The 18441-nt window shown below is 47.3% G+C and overlaps 1 protein-coding gene across 6 annotated transcripts in view; it reads left to right on the plus strand.

The window, feature by feature from the left end:
- SORBS1 (sorbin and SH3 domain containing 1) overlaps positions 1 to 18441 on the plus strand; it is a 203717-nt gene that overhangs the window by 117701 nt on the left and 67575 nt on the right. For 5 of the 6 annotated variants that reach the window (XM_013975107.2, XM_018041191.1, XM_013975103.2 and 2 more), the window contains 3 exons: positions 2588 to 2617; positions 9064 to 9236; positions 10825 to 10888. In XM_013975107.2, coding sequence (XP_013830561.2) covers positions 2588 to 2617; positions 9064 to 9236; positions 10825 to 10888 — 267 coding nt within the window. Of the gene's footprint in view, positions 1 to 2587; positions 2618 to 9063; positions 9237 to 10824; positions 10889 to 12690; positions 12766 to 13080; positions 13144 to 18441 lie in introns of all 6 variants that reach the window. The other variant, XM_018041190.1, reaches the window with a different exon arrangement.

An 18441-nucleotide genomic window follows, 5' to 3' on the forward strand; every position in this document is an offset into this window, starting at 1 on the left:
TAACTTGAAAAGCAGATGAATGAAACATTTTCTCTCACTTAAAATCTTCCCACTCAAATCTTAGTTATTTTAGTAATCCTGTTTTTTCATTTTGTGGGGCTCTGCTAATTAATTTTCACCCATGAATCTGTGTCCTTCAAAAGATGAAGAGTCCCAACCCCACACTAAGCTACAGAAGAGCCCATTTTCCTTCCAGCAGTGGGATACCCCTTACTGGCAGTAGCTTTTTCTGCCCAGAAAGTGTCCGTTATGCAGGACAAAGTGAAATTTTGGTTCTCTATGAACTTCTTTATGACTCATCTTTTTAAACAAAAAACAAAACTCACTCATAAAGAAGCAACTTAGTTCCCAGAAGGAAAGGCATTTTCTCTAAAGACAAGATTTATTCCCAAGGCAACTTGGTTTTTGGGAAATGCCAAGTGTAATGCCAGCTGCCTCTGATGACACCTAGTGAGACGTTTCTGGGCACAGTGGTGCCTGCAGTTCCTTTTTGTTTCTTCCCTGAACAAATGGAATCTTCTTGTTTACTCAGATGCCTTTGGTTCTTGCCTTTCTCTTTTGTCCCATGTCCTGCCTTGGGGCTTAAACATCAGAACCTTGCAGCCTGAATCACACGTCCTTCCGAAAAGGGTTCAAATACCTTCATTGTTTGGAATTAAAAGGTAACTTCCCATAAAGAGTAAACCGTAACCTCCTTAAGGAGGTGAGAAGAGTGCAGGAGAATGGAAGCCCCTAGTGGGAGTCATCAGCTTGCTTTAGGTCAGGCGTTTTGGGCTTTGCTTTGTAATGTACCCGGCCTGGCAGCCCTGCTTTGCCCCATCAGCAGAACCCGTGAAAGCAGTTTAACTATTGCAAAGTCTCCTGAGGGAATGATAACTCTGATCCACTTCTAGAGTTCTGGTGTGGTCATCGTAGAAAACGCTCCCTTTGTTCCTGCCCAGGGGCACAATGTGACAGTAACCCCAGCTGCACCTCTGGCTCGGCTCTCACAGTTGTGTAAACACGTCGCCCCCATCACTCCCTCTGGAGTTTCCCATCCCACATGTGTTGGAGGGCAGATGGCTTACCATCAGTCTGGGGAGGAGAGTTTGAACTGGAAAACCCTGAGGACTGAAAGAGGGTCTGGGTGCCCGGGAGGCTCTTGGTCACAGTGCACCCAGAATTCTGGGAGTTGGGTTCAGAAGGTCTTTGATGTGTGACGGGGGAGGGTTTGGGGAGAAGTTCTGCACATTTTAGCAAGCTTGAAAGACATATCCATGGACCACACTGGGGGACAGGAGCTTGGTGGTCCCAAATTTCTGGATCTCATGGTCACGTGAAACAGTCTGGGGACCACCCTAGGATTGCTCATTTCTAACTTTGCCCTAAATAACACTCCTGAAAAGCAACTGCTGTGATCCACATTGCACACATCTCCTCCTGGGAAAGAAAGGCTCTCCCACACCTCAGAGGCAGGACACCACGTCATCTCATCAGTTGAGTAAACATCCTCTTGATTGCAAGGCCTTGCCTGCAGCTTGGAGACCAGCATTCGGGAACCATAGATTCAGTGAGCACTTTAACAGACAAGGAAACTGAGGCTGAGGCATCACGTGATTGGTCGGTGCCATCTGACAGGTTGCCAGCAGAGCTGAGCTGGGGCTCTGCTGAGCTTCTGTGGTCCAGCTGGTGCGAACCTCGTCCGTGTGCCTGACACGAACGCGGCGGCTCCACCGGCCGCGAGCTCCCCTGCCGCTCTGCTAACCTCTTGCCATGCCGGTTCTGGAAGGAGGATGGGGACGCAGCCAAGGGGGATGATGACAGCACCCAGGGGCTGGCAAGTGTTCTATTTTTATATTGTGGCTGCTTTATATTTAGCATCTGTAGAAGGTAAAGGTCATTTCTGTGCTTATCCCAAAGCACGTACACACCAAACTCTCCAGAGGAGATGCTGGCTCCCCCTCTGTGAGGGTGCTGGGAGGATGGGAAAACCGATGGACCTCTGATGTTAAGAAATAGCCAGGCCTGGTGATTAGAGAGTTGAAAAGAAACCTGGAGACCCAGGTTCTAGACACGGCTCTGATTTTCAGCGTCGTCATGGGCATTTTGTGCCTCTTGACTGAGGTCTCTCAGCCAGTGCTGACCTACCTGCTAGGATTATTGTGAAGATTAAACGCCTTAACATGAGTGAAAGCTCTGGAAACAGTGTCTGGCGTGTAGAGGCCCTCAGATGGTAGCTGCCATGGTTATGATTCCATTTCCTCAGAGGCACCAAGACTGGGATGCATAAGGTCCTGCTCTCTTGAGACCAGGGGAGCTGAGGGTCTCCTTCAGTGATCAGACCATCTTAATACAGGATGTAAACAACCAGAAAACAGTGACAGTTCTCTGAGTCCTGGTGGGGGAGGGACAGGAGACACTACACCCAGATGATGGAGCGATTTTAATACCCCTGTATTCAGCTGGACTACACACCAGTTTAGCATCTAAGCTCAAAGGACAGTGAGACACAGATTTGGGGATCCTAACGAGTTGTGCCAGGACTTCTTGGTCTTACTGTGTCTGTGTAAATCTCACTTACACTGTGTTTTTTTTTTTTTAATCACAGAACAGCAGAAACGACTCAGTAGCCTTTCAGGTAAGTGAGAAATATTTATTTACACATTAACACGTGTTCCTGCTAAAGCCATCTTCTGCCCACCACCTGATGTGTGCAGTCAGTGAAGTCTCGCGAGCTTCTCTGATGTGCTGGGAACTCAGCTTATTGCTGGCTGCAAGGGTGATCAAAACAGGCATGGTTGCTGCCTCCCTGGAACTTGCAGACTGGTAGCTGTACCCTAATGGTACAAACTGGTACATGTGTCCCCTGGGCCTGTGACAAGTCCCTTGATGGGTAAGAACATTCTATTCTGAACGAAAGCAATAAGGAACTGGGCTTTAGATGGAGTGCTCCTGGCCAGTGTCATTGAAGAAGGCACCTTCCTATTGCTTCTGTCTGTCTGCTAGGATGTGACAGGTTTGGGACTGGGGAATGTGGGTAAGTCCTCTTCTTCTTGGCTGGCAACCCCAAGTGCTAGTAGGTGACCCTGGGATGATGGACCTAGGGGAGAGCCTGCAGACAAGCAGTGCCTGGAAGAGGGCAGAAGAGCACTGCCTTTTGAACTTGAGGGGGCATCAGACCCTCCTGGAGAGCTGGCCAAATCCCGGATTCCTGGGCCACCCCTCTAGAGATTGGTTGTCATGGGTGTAGACGAGAAGTTGCATTTCTCTCCAACTCCCCGGTGGCTCTAGACCTGCCCTCTGTACTAACTGCACCAGCGTTGCAAGTGTCTTCAAGGGTCAACAGTGGCAGGGAGTGACTGCAAGTATAATCATGTATCAGGGCTCACTCTGATAAGTGTGCAGAATTGGGGCATGGTTGGGGTGGGGAGGGAACCCAGGAATGGGAATGTTTTAGGCATTTCCTTCCGACTTTGCCTAGCCAGAATCCTGGTTCTCCCACTTACTGATGGTGTGACCTTAGGCAGGTTCCTGATGATATAAACTATGAAATCAGTTCTTATCTGCTGAATAGGGAAAGCAGTAGTGCCCCTGGGTTCTGCTTGTCAACAGCTTAGCACTGGTGCTCGAAAGTGCTTGATAGACGCGAGTTACCGTTGTCAGTCAGTTGGTTCACTTGTTATTGTATTGAGCGCCTCGGCATCAGGCACCAAGCCAGGATCTGGGGCTATATCAGGGAACTGTGCTTCCCTGGAGCAGCTTATGGTGTGGGATCATGGCTTGTAACCTTGGTCATAGACTCATTTGGAGGCTCTAAACAAGGTGGTAGATTCAGTCTCAAGGAAAAACCACGTGTATGCAAGCACATGACATGTGGTGGATTTGCAGATGCTCATGAACTCAGGGCTTGAGGACCCTGATCTGGTGGATAACAGAAGCACTGTTTTCTTGAGCAGCTGCTCCGTGAGTCCTGGGTCCCTTCCTCCCACTGCAGTCCTTGTGATTCGTGGAGAGCCCAGTAGAGAAGATACAGGGTTCTCACACCCTCTCCACTTTATCGGTACTTGGCTGCAGGGTTAGGACAAGCTGTGGCTGAGCTCAGGTGCCCTTTGTGGCCCCTCCAGGAGCTGCCTTGCTCCAGCCCACTTCATTCCCTGGCTCCAGCCCAGGTGGCTGAGAATAGGGTGGCTCTGAAAAGGAGCTCCTATGGGCGCCCTCCTGCCTCTGGGAGTCTGAAAGGGCACCTCAACACAAGTTAGGGACACAGAATTTGGTCCTTACTCTTCCTTCTTTCATAGTAGCTGTTTGCCCCTGGGGAAGTGACTTTACCTCTCTGAACCAGTTTTCTCATCTGGGAAATAGGCTTGGTAATCCTCTCTCCTGCCTCAGAGAGGCACTGTCGGGATCCTGTGGGGCTTCCCAAGTGGCTCAGTGGTAGAGAATCCACCTGCCAGTTCAGGAGACGTGGGTTTGATCTCTGGGTCAGGAAGATCGCCTGAAGAAGGAAATGGCAGCCACTCCAGTATTCTTGCCTGGAGAACTCTGTGAGAGGAGCCTGATGGGCTATACTCCACAGTGTCACAAAGAGTCAGACACAACTGAGTGACTCAGCAGCAACAATAAGGGCTCCTGAGTGATAGGAGGGGGGCATGTGCTTTGCACCCCTTAAGATGCTTTGTGAATATCACGGCTTCTCTTTAATGTTGGCAGACTCAGGCCACTTCCTCTGCTCTAAAATAAGCCCAGCGCTTCCATCCTTTAGTTTTGGGACAGATCCACCAGTCGTGTTTGATAGCGTGGGACGTGACGTAGGTACTCACTGAAAGTAGTTTTGTTTAAAAAGAAAAAGCACTGTTTTGTTCAGAAGCTCCTGCAGGAGAGAGGGCTGGTGGGGCTGGTGCTCTGGAGTAAGGAGAGTGGGGCTTTGCCCCTCGCCTCAGTGGTGATGGGCCCTGAAAGGCCCACCAGCCTCCCTCTCATAACAGATTTTGTATTGAACCTCTAAGAGGGTTCATGTTCAATGAGATTCATCCTGGAATGAGACCTGGGATTTGGCCTCATGAAGCTCTTGTCCACTGTAGAAAGACCAGAAAACAAAGGCTGGGACAGAGGGGCCAGCATAGGGTACAGAGAGATCCCCCTCCCTTCCCCGAGGAAAGTGCAAGTGTGGCTGTGTTCCTCAGTCACTTTGGGTGTGAAGAATAGAAATGCTTTTCCACTTCTCGCAGACACAGATGCCCTGTCCAGCTTGTCAGCAGCATCCTTCACTTAGTGGCCCTTTCCAGGACATGCCTTTGAAAGCATAGTATAACACTAGAAGGAAGTGCTCCAGGATGTCATGTGTTTGCCTAGTGAGAAAAAGCAGCAAGACTTCACTGTAACCCCTAAGATGTTGGAGGGTGGCCCTGTTACCTGCATGGTACAGTGAAGTGCCACCTTGGATTTCCACTGTATAAAGAAACATTTCTTTAGAGGCTGCAGTTCAGCCCTCTGTGTATTGAAACCCAGTCAGTCACGAGTCACATGATCACAGGCTTCTAAAATAAAATCATTCAGAGCTAAATTTTGTAGATCAAAAGGATGCTGGCAGCTTGGGAGCAAATCGATGGACTGTCAGCCTGAGTTTTGCAATTAAGTGATTGTTGCTCAAACCACCTGCCCTAACAATTTCTTAAAGAGTCACTCTGGGTCTGGAAATGCTGAGATTGGCATATCTGTGATCTTTCCCTGAAAAGATGACAGTAGAGGGTGCAGACTGTGAGCGTCTCTAAGCCTGAAATCAGCCTCATCTGTGTTGCCTGATCACACTTAGACAAAGCTTTTCCAGGGAGGGGAGGAGAGTGTTCAGCAGAGCCATGTTAAGGGTGAACTCTGGTAAGTCAATATCCACCCACCCTGACATCACCCCACCATCCCAGGCCTCCTGCCAAATCCTTGAGACCTCCTATTAGAATTTCCTGGGAGCCTGAGAACCAGGAAAACCAGTCTGAAAACCAGTCTGATCTTAGCATCCTTTAAAGCATAAGGTGATGATGTCAGAGATACAACAAACTGGTGAATAAAACAAGAAAGAAGCAGACTCAGAGAAGTAGAGAACCCACTAGTGGTGACCTGGGAGGAGAAGAGCAAGTGGGAGATACAAACTGCCGGGGGTAAGATAGGCTCCAAGGAGGGATCGCACCATATTTTGTGGTAACTAAAAATGGGGGGCACGGCAACCCACTCCAGTATTCTTGCCTAGAGGATCTCATGGACCGATGAGCCTGGCGAGTTATAGTCCAAGGGTTGCAAAGAGTCGGACACAACTGAAGTGACTCAGCACACATAAATGGAGTATAACCTTTGAAAATTGTATAAAAAATTTTAAAAATCAGTGCTATGAGAAATCATTTTAATGAATGAAAATCCCTATATCTTAAAAAAAAAAAAAAGATGATGGGGTTTTCTGAAGCGCAAAGCTGTCTCACACAGAGTATTTAGACATTTCTCTGCGGCCCCCAGAATGAGTACTTGTTTCAGAAGCTTGTTGGAGATTGGGCAGATCCTGACACACTCCTTCCTTCCATGCTCCTACTTACTGCCCACTTCCTGCTCACGGATTCCTCCCTTTCCCTGCCACCTGGCATCCCCCTCACTCCTCCTGAAATGTGCTCCAGAGTGATCCTGTGACTCTCTTTTTGCCTAAGGTAATGCTGCCGCCTCAGCTTTATTTTTCTTTTTTCCTCTGACGCATTTAACATCCCACTTCTTGGAACTCTGTCTTCTCTGGTTTCGGTGACACTTGCTTGTTCCTCTCTGGTTTCATCTCCTATCCCTCCAGTGACTCCTGCAAGCTTCTGGGATGCCTTATTTTTGCTTTCCATCCTGTAACCATGGCATTCTTCAGTATGTGACTTTGGCCCTTGACTCTGCTCTTATCTCCTCTGCTGACCTCACCCATCTCTTTACCTTCAGCCATCACTTTTCGTGCTGATGGCTCCACAATCACCCTCTGCTGGGACCTCTTCCTGGGCTTTGCTCTCATGCTTCTTCAGGGTCTCCATGGCCTTTCTACTCTGTCGAAAAGAGTGGAGGTAGCTGTCTCCCTACCTTCTCCAGCCCATTTCCCTCTCCCAACTTCTCTGTTTAGATCAGGTCAGTCTCTCAAGTGCAAAACCTTGGTCCCCTCTTTGAGCAAGGCCAGACAGGATGTGGCTCAGAGAGGACCGCTGAAGTCAGGTGGACACGAGGCCAAATTCCAGCTTGACCACGTGCTGCCGTGTGACTTCAGGAAGGCAGCTTGACTTCTCTATGCTTGGTTCCCCTTACCTATGGATGGAGGGATGATGGTAGTTTCTTCCACACAGGGTTATTGGAAGGATGAGACGAGTTACGAACTTGAAGAGCTTAACACAATGCCTGGCACAGGATAAGCTCAGAGGAGGAGTTCAGGGGCCCCTGGCATTTGCTTATGCTGTTCCCTCTGCCGGGAGCACTGTTCCCCTCCTGTATGTGTCTGACTGAGCCCTCCTCTGAGAGGTGGCCCTGAACCCCAGTTCCTTGGCTGACCTGGGTGCAGACTCCTCTGTCAGCCCTGGTCGCCTCTGTTCTCGTTGCTGGCTGCCCTGCTCTTTCTGCCACTAGCCCATGCGCTCCTTGAAGGCCAGGCGAGGAAAGGTACACCCGCTATGAATGCATAGCATCCACAGTGCATGTGAACACACAGCACCTGGCAGGTGCTTACTTAGTAAATGCCCTCTGTGAATAAATAACGCGCCTTGGAATAACAGAATACACTAAGTTTATAATCTATAGACCACACGTGCTATGTTTATTAGGTCTCTGCAACTTCTGCTCCTGAATTGGATTAAATAAACCTTAATGTCCTTTTAGCAGTTTACTGTTTTCTGAGCACTTGGTATACGCTGTCTTATTAGGGCCTTCCCACGTGGATGTGAGCTGGCCAGTTGAAGTGTTATCCCCATATCTGGATGGGAAAACAGAGGGACAGAAAAGTTAAGCAACTTCCTCTAGGTGAAACAAGAACTTCCAAGTAGTGTTTGGCCACCCTCTTGTGGGTTTACCTGTTTCCTGACTTCCTAGAAGAATCAGAACTACCTGGATTTCTAGAGCACCAGGTACAAACCACTGTAGGGCACTTACCACAACCGTCTACATATTTTTTTTAAAGGGTCAAATGGATGAAAAATGGTATGGAGGTTTCTTGGAAAAACTAAACAATAGATCTACCCCATGACCCAGAAATTCCATTCTTGGGTATATGGCTGAAGGGAAAAAAAAAAAAACAAAACAAAACACCAATTCAAAAAGATACTTACACCTCAGCGTTTGTAGCAGCGTTATTTACAGTTGCCAAGGTATGGAAGCAGTGTGAGTGTCCATCAACAAATGAATGGATAAAGAAGATGTGGTGTGCGCATGCAGTGGAATACTACTCAGCCAGAAAAAGTGAAAATTTGCAGTAACATTCGTGGAGTTGGATGGCACTGTGCTAAGTGAAATAAGTCAGAAAGGCAAATGCTGATGATATCACTTACATGTGGACTCTAAAAAATACAACAAACTAGTGAAAAAAAACAGAGCAAACAGATGTAGAGAATAAGCTAGTGGTTACCAGTATGGGGAGGGGCAGAATTTAAGGGCAGGGGGGAAAAGAGTTATGGGATTATATGAAATCATGTGTGTGAAACTTTTTAAAAATTTGTCAAACACTGCAGAATTTAAAGGATCTTTCATTCAATAAATAAAGAATAAATACCAAAAAAAAAAAAAAAAAAAAAGGGAGCCAGATGGTAAGCATGTTAGGCTTCACAGGCCATATGGTTTCTGTCGCAGCTACTCTGATCTGCTGTTGTAGCTCCAGAGCAGCCATAAATAATGTATTGGCACAGGCAGTGGCTGTGTTCTAATAAAACTTTATTTACAGAAGCCAGGGGCTGGGCCCTGGTGTGCTGGTGTGCTCAAAGCACAGCTCCTTCCAGTTGCAAATTGGCAAACACACTCTCCCCCAGCTGGATTGTTTGGGGGGAATTTGCTTTGGCACTACCACAAGAGCTTCAGCTAATGGTTGCTTTTCTCTTCTAGATCCTGTCTCGGAAAGAAGAGTGGGAGAGCAGGACTCGGCACCAGCTCAGGAAAAACCCACCTCCCTTGGCAGGGCAGCCGAGAGGAAGGTGAAGGATGACAGCCGGCGGGTGGCCAAGAGCACTCAGGACCTAAGCGATGTTTGCATGGATGAAGTGGGCATCCCACTCCGGGTACGAGTGTGGACCTGGGAGTCCTTCCTAGGCTTTGTTCTAAGTTGGTGACAGGTGTACACCCCTGAGTCCATGTGAACTCTCTCTGTGGGTGGCAGAGACCCCAAAAGGAGGATCCTCACCACTGTCCCCTCTCCAAGCCCACGGAGGCCGGTGGAGACTCTAAGAGCTTGGCGACAGCTTTTCCCAAGGCATATGTTAGCTGTTACTGAATCCAGGAGAACAGGCTTTTGTGGTCAGATGAACGTGGGGAGAAGCTGGTGGAACAATGGCAGAGCAGTTTCTACGCAATAGAACAGAAAGGCTATTTGTTGAGAGGCTGCAGGCACATGCGTGTTCAAGAGGAGAAGGTTGTGGGCCCTTTTTCCCGTCTCCTTTATCATCATTCTGTGGTCCAAGCTTAGAGAACCCTGGGCAGGGTGTGAGGCTTAGTGTCCCTGCTGCAGCAGGTTCAGGAAGAAGTTCCCCTAGTGCAGAGGTGGGAGATAACCTCGTCATCCGGGAAAGTAGGAAACTCTTGAGTGACTCACAGACTCCCGTTGCAGGGCCTCGGACAGGGTGGGTCTCTTAGCAGCCCTGCCCCAGCCCTCCCCTCCCTGCAGATCCACCAGCCTCCTGCAGGCCTGGGCTCCCAGGAATGCCTCACTTTTGAAGCTGGATTGGGGTGAATCCCATCCCTCTCCATGTGCCAGGACCAGACCACTGCCTGGAGTGTGTTTCTCTGTGATTTCCATTGAGCAAAGGACAGGTTTTTGTGTCCCTTGCGGGGGAGGCTGATAGAAACAGTAGTGGACGAAGCCTCAAAAGAACCGTTATATGGGACTTCCCTGGTGTTCCAGCGGTTAAAACTCATTACTTCCAATACAGGGGGCACAAGTTCAATCCCTGGTTGAGAAACAAAAGATTCCACAAGCCATGCACCACAGGGAGGAGGGGAAATGTTATGTGTTCCTAAGAAATAATAATAATAAGTGGTAGGAAGACTTGTTACTAATAATGATTGCATCTTCCACTTCCAAATGCACTGTCTCATTTAAGCATGATTCACCATACAAGGCAGATACTAATATCATTCCCATTTTATAGATAAGGAAATGGAAACTAAGGAAGGATGACTTGCCCCGATTGCACAACTGAGCAGACCCTTCCTTCTAACCCTTGTGTTGGGCAGCCTTGCCGCTGACCAGCTCACCTGCTCTGTGACCTCAGGCAATTGCTTTGACTTTCTTTATCACATTTTCTCATCTGTTAAGTGGAAGTGAAGGTATTTGATCTAACCACCTATCTGTCTCTTTCCTTGTTTTATTTTTATCTTAAAAAACTACCCAGCTTTGTGGTTAGGATGCAAATTCTCCAGCATTGGGTGCTGTAAGGGATTAGGTCTTGATGTATGCATTCTATACCTGGCCCTATGGAGGTGGCTTGAATACACTTCTTCAGAAAGGTTTAAACGAGAGATCACAAAGATGTATAGACTTACGTGCATTTTGACTTGAGACATTGTCATTTTGCATTTTGCTTCTATAATCCCGAAAGTTCTGAAATGTGCTGAGATACTCATTTTATTTTACTCTTTGTTTTTCTCCAGAACACTGAGAGATCAAAAGACTGGTACAAGACCATGTTTAAACAGATCCACAAACTAAACAGAGGTACTGATTTTCATTTGTAGAAACTGTGCTGTGCCCATATGTTGACTATTGCAGTGAGGACCTAGACTCACTTGGCTGGCAGACTGGGCCCTGCGGCTTGACCTCATTAGGCCCTGACCTGCCTGAACCCAGCTGTGCACCTTCAGGACAGAGGGGGCAGAAGAACTTGTGTGCCTGCCCCATGTGTGGGAGGAGCTGAGGGCAGCTCACAGGTCCTCCCTCCCAGATGTTGGGGACGCAGCAGGCCGAGCTCAGCATCCTGCGAGTGCTCTTCAGCATCTGCCTGCCTGGGCTGCAAGCAGCTTCAACTCCCACCCGCTTCTGGCTTTAGGTGAACCTCCCAGTGTCAGCCCATGACTGCCTTGTAGGCAGAGCGAGCTGAGAAGGCATGAACTGGGAGTCAAAAATGTTCTCATCTGGATTTAGTTCCCCGAGTACTCAGGTGACCTTGGACCAATCGTGTTCCCCTCTCTGTGTGTTGACCCCTTTGCTGCCTCCCTCTGAGGGAAGCTGCAAGGTCTGAATGAGAGCAGATTCTGCCTTGTGAAGTAGGATGTATGGTGGTGGTAAGATGAAAAATCAGCTTCCTCGGCTGGGAACCAGAACTTGGCAGGTAGCCCCAAGAGACAGTCAAGAGCTGACACTACAAAACTGCTTACGCTGGGGGAGTAGTGCTTCCTAATCAGGGGCCTGCCGGCTGCCAGCAGGGGACCCAGCATGGTGGGAGAACCCCAGGTCAGCGCTCCCACACAGCTCCCATCCTCCTATGTGCTGGTCAGCTGCTGGGCAGGGATGCAGCTGTGCCATAGGAAGGGTACCACTGCTTCAGTGGGCAGAGCATCCTGTCCTTCCCTGTGGCCAAATCCAGTCTGGCCGCCTGGCATGGATGACACATGAAGGCAGAGGAAAAGCCTCTGGCCAGGGTCTGGTCAGCCTGTGCTGCAGACAATTGGTCTCTCTGGTTAACTGTGGATGCCAGCTCCTACAGTGTTCAGAACGAAACTGGTGGTGCCCCTCTTCAAACTGTTTTGTAAATATTGAGATGCTCAGTATTTAGTGTTTCTGAGCCAGGAGCAAATTCATTCTCTTTTGAGGTAGATGAGCTCAGTCATGGTGGAGATGCTACATGCTGGCTCTCAGATGATGCCCATTCTACTGGTCACGTGTAGAAGCCAACGTCCATTTCCTCCAGCGCTCTGTGTCTCTCTCACATTTAGACCCAGCTTTGGTGACCCGAATACTGAGACACAGGTGCCTATGTGAAAAATATGTATTTCTGCTCCTCTGGCAGCATTAGTCTTCTCATATATTATAGCTTTTAACTCAACCTAAATTACAGATTCTGAGCAAAACTACCTGCCCTAGGCAGAGAGGTGTTTGAAACATTAAGAATCCACTTATTTGCCCCGATTCTAGTATCTATGGCACAAGCTTTGATTTTTTTTTTAAACAAAAATCATTTGATGATAGTGTTTTCTTTACACACTGTTTATTAGCATATTTCCTTTTTTTGCCTATAAAAAGGGAAAGTTTGAAGTTTTGTACTGAATGCCTCTTCCCTTTTGGAGCCTGTATATATTCTTTGTCTAAGAAGAGAAGTGATGTTGTGTCTTTAAAGGTGTCTCAGTAATTCAGGCAAAAGGACTGGATTTTTAAAAGCAGTTTGAGTTTCTTCCATCACTGGTGAAGCTTAGTATGTTCCAGAATTCAAGGAGCCTGAATTGTGTGTGGATTTCTGTTTGTTCATTCTCTCCATTTGTGTCTTCCTCTATTCTCTCTCCCAAACCCTCTCCTCTCCCTAGACACTCCTGAAGAAAACCCTTATTTCCCTACGTACAAATTCCCTGAACTTCCTGAAATCCAGCAAAATTCTGAAGGTACCATGAACTTAGAGAGTGTATCTAGCCTTAAATTCTTATAGTTCCATTTTAGGAATAAGATTTGGCTTTTAGATTTTGTTTTTTGTAGTCGTTTTTGGTTGGCAGAAATTTTATTTCACTTATTTGCATGATGTGCCATATGAAAATAACCAAATCCTTTCTAATTCATTAATCTCTTTTCAAGTGTGATGCCGTGTGCATTAATAACACTAAAATAGGTAATCGGTCATTTGAAAGAGTCAATTGGAGATGTGTTACTTCCTCCACTGGGTGGTGGATAGTTTCAAAATCCACTGCTTTTCTCTGCTACAGAGGACAATCCTTATACTCCTACCTACCAGTTTCCTGCATCTACTCCTAGTCCTAAATCTGAAGGTAATTAAAGGAAGATCATGTGCCTCTCTCTGTAGCAATGCTATCACTCTCTTTTTCACCGTGGGGCTCTTGCTGGGGGCTGAGAGCTGTCTCCCCATCGTTTGCCTCCCCGTAACCATGTGTTTTGTGGTGTTCTCAAGTCCTCGCTAACTGTGTGACTGGAGTCTGTCCAGATGGTATTTTAATCCTGTTCCCTTGAAGTGGACATGATTAATGGGGTAACCAATGTGGCTTTGTTGTAATGCTTTGAACATTAGGGCTCTGGGAAAAGCTGGCTGCGCCCAGCTACCCAGGGCTTTGTATCTGGGGTGGTCACGTGGTGCTGGTGGCTGGGCAGTGACTCAGGGAAGCTGAGTCATTAGGGTTCATGGGCGGGAGTTGGACGAGCCAGCATCAGCAAGAGAAACATCACCGGGTTCCCATAAGTGCAGCTCACTCTCCACTGGGCCCCTCTTGTCCTCAGTGTATCTCCAGGTATATTTCCTTGGTAGGGAATTCCCCAAGAGGTATCCAGGTATGGAATTCAGTCATGGTGAGAGATGATATCCCTTGAAAAATAATAAGGGTTTTGGCCAAGCTAGAAACCTTTTAATGAAAGAGCTGGCTAGGAATTTGGACCTGCTAGGGGAGAATGGCTACACTTGTATCTAGAAAATATTCTTTTCTGGAGTATATAGTCTTAAGTGTCAAAGAAGGTTCTGAAAGGTGAGTGAAGGGCAACATTCTGAGAATTATTCTGGTCTCCAGGATTGTCTGCTCTTCAGATGAGTGACCCAGAAAAGGGGGAGTGGGTGGAGTAGGCAGGAGGAACTTTGACTGTGTTCTCTTCTAGGATAAGATGTTGAATGCTCTGAGCTTCATCCAATCAAGTAGTTACTGAGCACTTGTGTGTGCCAGACACTGTCCTGGGAACTGAGGATTAGTGCTATGAATAAGATATGTCATCTGTCCTCCAAAGTTCACATCGGGCAGGGAGTTAGACAAGGCTCCTTCATGGTACCAGGTCCAGCGTAGTGGCAGTTGCAAGACCACGTGTCCAGAAGGCCACAGAAAACCTTGTGGGCACACAGTGGGTCCTGAGTACCTGCCTGGAGAATGTTGGTGCGTGAAGTCTTTGGACCACAGAATCTGGGTTCTTTCCTAAGGATGAAGCCCAGTGCCGCCCCCTCCTCAGTTCATCTCTGTTCTAATTAGCTCAGCATGTCACCCTGCTCAACCCTTCTCATCTTTGATGAAGTCGTCTGTTCGATCATTCACCAAACTTTTTATCGATCACTTAACACACATGAGACGATGCACTGAGCTGTATTAGATACAATTTTAGTTAAAATATTATATTCCATTTTCAGTCTCCCTGTGGTGTGCGCATCAGTGGTTTCCAACACTTTCACGCCTGGGGCCTATTTTGAACAAAAAGAAAAGTCTGCCAAAGGAATCGGTACTTAAAAAATTTAAAACTGATGATTTCATTTTAATCAGTGACCTCCTTATTTTCAGCAAGAGTCTCTAGTGTGGGATAACCCACACTTTTGCTTTGGGGTGCTGATTCTAGCGAAAACATTGCTTCAGAAACAGTGGGCTGAACAGGATGAGTGGGAAATTTTTTTAGGGTACTTTTAATCAACTGCAGTTTTTGATTTGTGCTTTTTTGGACATGAGTACCCAACCCTCTAGGGAAGATGACCAGCAGACAGCATGCCTGAATGTGCAAAATCCCATAGACATGGGCAGGGGAAGGCCACCTGGAGGAGGCCTGTGGAGAAAAACAGTGACTCCTGTTGGCCTGGAAGAATGCCTTAGCTTGTCTCAGGCAGTGCCAGCAGTGTCCAGGCAGTCTGGCTGTTGAGCAGCAGGCAGAGTTTTGCCTTCTAGCCTCACACCAGAGCTGCCATGTCATCAACTGCCACACCTAGCAAACCTGGCTGACAATGATGTCTGTTTGGTGGCTCACGTCAAGGCGGGTACAAGAGAGAGAGTGGGGCTTATTTTACCATGAGGTATAAACAGGGATGATATGATAACTTTTCACTTATAATTTATGAAGCAGACCTTACTAGTTTTTATTTTCAATGACCCACAAGGAAGAAATCATCTTAAAGAATAAAGAGGAGAAAATTAGATTGGATATAAAAGATTCATAATAACCAAGATGATTAGATTTTAACACAAGTTTCTCAGAAGTCTTCTTGCCTGGAGATTTTTTTTTAAAAACAGAGTTGGTTGTGTCTCGCCCCTGCTCTTGCCTGGAAGACAAACCCAGACTTAGATCACAGATGTATTCAATTAGATGAAGACTTTTTACAAACGAGTGCATTGTTTGAGCTATCCCACTGTAAAGTTTTCATTTTAATTTTTTGTTAAGTAATGAGAGAGCTTCTGGTTTGTGGCTTTATATCTGTGAGTTTCGGCAGGTCCTCATCAGCCCTGTCCTTGGAACCTCTCCAGCTCTGTGCGGCCAGTCAGTGACCCTGGGATCTGCACACCCTTTTAATATGGGAAAGATTTATACCTTTCTAAGAAGGGTGTCAAAGACAGATTAGCACCTAACTGAGGTGGCACTAGTGTTAAAGAACCTGCCTGCCAAAGCTGAGACATAAGAGGCGCAGGTTCGATCCCTGGGTCGGGAAGATCCCCTGGAGAAGGGAATGACAACCCACTCCAGTGTCCTTGCCTGGAGAATCCAATGAATAAACGAGCGTGGTGGGCTATGGTCCATGGGGTCACAAACAGTCAACACGACTGAAGTGACTTAGCACAGTGCAGTGCCTAACCAAGGCAGGCTCTACTCGTGGATTTTAATGAACATTTAAATTGAAAATTGCTCAGTCGTGTCCAATTCTTTGAGACCTCACGGACTATCCAGTCCATGGAATTCTCCAGGCCAGAATACTGGAATGGGTAGTCTTTCGCTTCTCCAGGGGCTCTTCCCAACCCAGGGTTCGAACCCAGGGCTCCTGCTTTGCAGGCGGATTCTTTACCAGCTGAACCACAAGGGCAGCCTTTTTAAACAAACATTTAAAAAACAGATTTACTGAGAAATGTGAGCTGTCATTCTGAGTCTGTCCCCTGAGGGAAGAAGACTGTTGCTGCTTTTTTTGCTTTGTTTGAATGCAGAATTTGAAACTAGAATTATTTGCAATAAACCTATCAAAACCTAGCCTAAGGGCTACTGCTTTTTTTTTTTTCCCTAAATTCTAGCTGATTATACAGTATAAAAGACATTTCTAAGTGTCTCAAAGCTTATTCTCCAAAATAGTAAAGGACTATGTGAAAGTTTATGTCAAGCTTAGCCACCCCATCCTTCCCTCAAGCTAGAGTGAAAAAGTAAACTTCTGGCTGGACTTTACAGAAGATAAGTAGAATCATCATGTCTTAATCAATGAGATTTAAAGTGTACTTTTAAAAAGCCATAAATCCCACCAAGGAGCAGTCAGTCACTTGTAATCATTTTCTAATCTTTCAGACCACTCTATGGGAAAGGAGCAATGTTACATTCTTTATTTCAAGGGGGTAGCTGGGAGGGGTTGAGGCTGGGAAATTTGGGAAGAGTACAATGGATTCAGGAGACTTATTTCTTATAATTTCTCTATAATACCCTGGTCCCTAGAAAGCTTACAAAAATAAAAATAATTTACCAGAAATCCTTTGGGAATAACCCTGAAGTAAGGCTAATAAGCAAATGAGTTTTACTTCCCTTTTCTTTTAAACCTTCACCTGACCCACTCTCCCCTGCCTATGAATTACTTGCCTATGAATTACTTACCATCCAGCCTCTCCCTTAAAGGGCTTCCCAGGTGGCTCAATAGTAAAGAATCTGCCTACCAGTGTCGGAGATGTGAAAGACCTGGATTCAGTCCCTGGGTAGGGAAATTCCCTAGAGAAGGAAATGGCAGCCCACTCCAGTATTCTTGCCTGGAGAATCCCATGGACAGAGGAGCCTGGTGGGCTACAGTCCTTGGGGTCACAGTCAGAGGATATGACTAAGTGAGCGTGCAGCATACTCTCTCTCTTAAAGGCACATGTCCTTTCCTAGCATCTGAGATGCTCCTAGGTCTTTTGATTGTGAGAGCGGAGAGAGGGAATGTTGACAGAGACCAGAGACAGCACTACCCACCGTTGCACTCAGACCACAGAGGGTCTGCTAGACTGAGTCTTCGGACATCCTGCCCCCATTTTCCTCCTGAAGCAGAAGCCACAGGAACATGCTGTAGAGAAACCACTTCAGAAGCCCCGCCACTGCCTCCTGCTTTAGGAAACAGCAGTGTGGTGGCCAGTACCTCTGCGTCTCACACTCATAATCCTATTAATAATAATAATAGCACAGCCACTGCAGTAACTGCTGCCACTGCCATTTATTGAGCCCTTCCCTGGCTCACACTGTAAAAGACTCTGCCTGCACTGTGGGAGACCTGGGTTCGATCCTTGGGTCGGGAAGATCCCTCGGAGAAGGCAATGGCAACCCACTCTAGTATTCTTGCCTGGAGAATCCCCATGGACAAAGGAGCCTGGCAGGCTACAGTCCTTGGGGTCGCAAAGAGTTGGACATGACTGAGCAACTAACACTTCCATTTTCACTTACTGAATACAAGGCTGCATGCTGGCTGCATCACAATTGTTATCTCATATTCATCCTCCCAGCAGCTCCCTCTGAGTCCTCATTTTTGTGAGGGCGTGAGGCTCAGAAAGGTTAAGCAATTTGTGAAAGATCTCACAGCAAGTGGCAAAGTGAGGAATTCAACCCAGGTCTCTGGGGCCCCCCAGACATGGGTGTTTATTTACTCTGTGGATTCCTTCCCCTTTCCTGATGCACTCTGTGTTCTTGGCGGTCCCCTTCGCCAGGACTCTGCGATGCCTATCTCAGGCATCCAACTGGCCTGCTTCTTAGTCAGTCATGCTCCACTTGGCTGAGCCAGCAGCTCCAGGGGTGGTGTCTGGGAATATGAGGTTAGGAGAGCTCCCCGAGTGATTTGGCACGTGGTCAGGACTGGGGACCACTGCAGTGGAGGAGGACCCCCTCCCCCTTTCCCACCCTCTACAAAAGGAAGCAGATACTTGCCAGTGCAGTTTGGGGGATTTGAATACAGAATGAGAGTGGGGAATACTGATTGAAAAGAACTAGCCTGTCTGCTCTGAGTGTAGCCGGATGATGTTGGCTTTCTTGACTTGCTTCATGTCAAGAAGATGGGAGATATTTTCAAATGATGCCTCCAGATCAGCAAAACCAAGTACCTGAAATGTTAGCATGTGTTCCATGGCCAGTGAGAACCCGTCTGACCATGTCAGCATAAGGGCTGTTAT

This window comes from Capra hircus, chromosome 26, assembly GCF_001704415.2.
Source record: "Capra hircus breed San Clemente chromosome 26, ASM170441v1, whole genome shotgun sequence".
NCBI classification, from domain to species: domain Eukaryota; kingdom Metazoa; phylum Chordata; class Mammalia; order Artiodactyla; family Bovidae; genus Capra; species Capra hircus.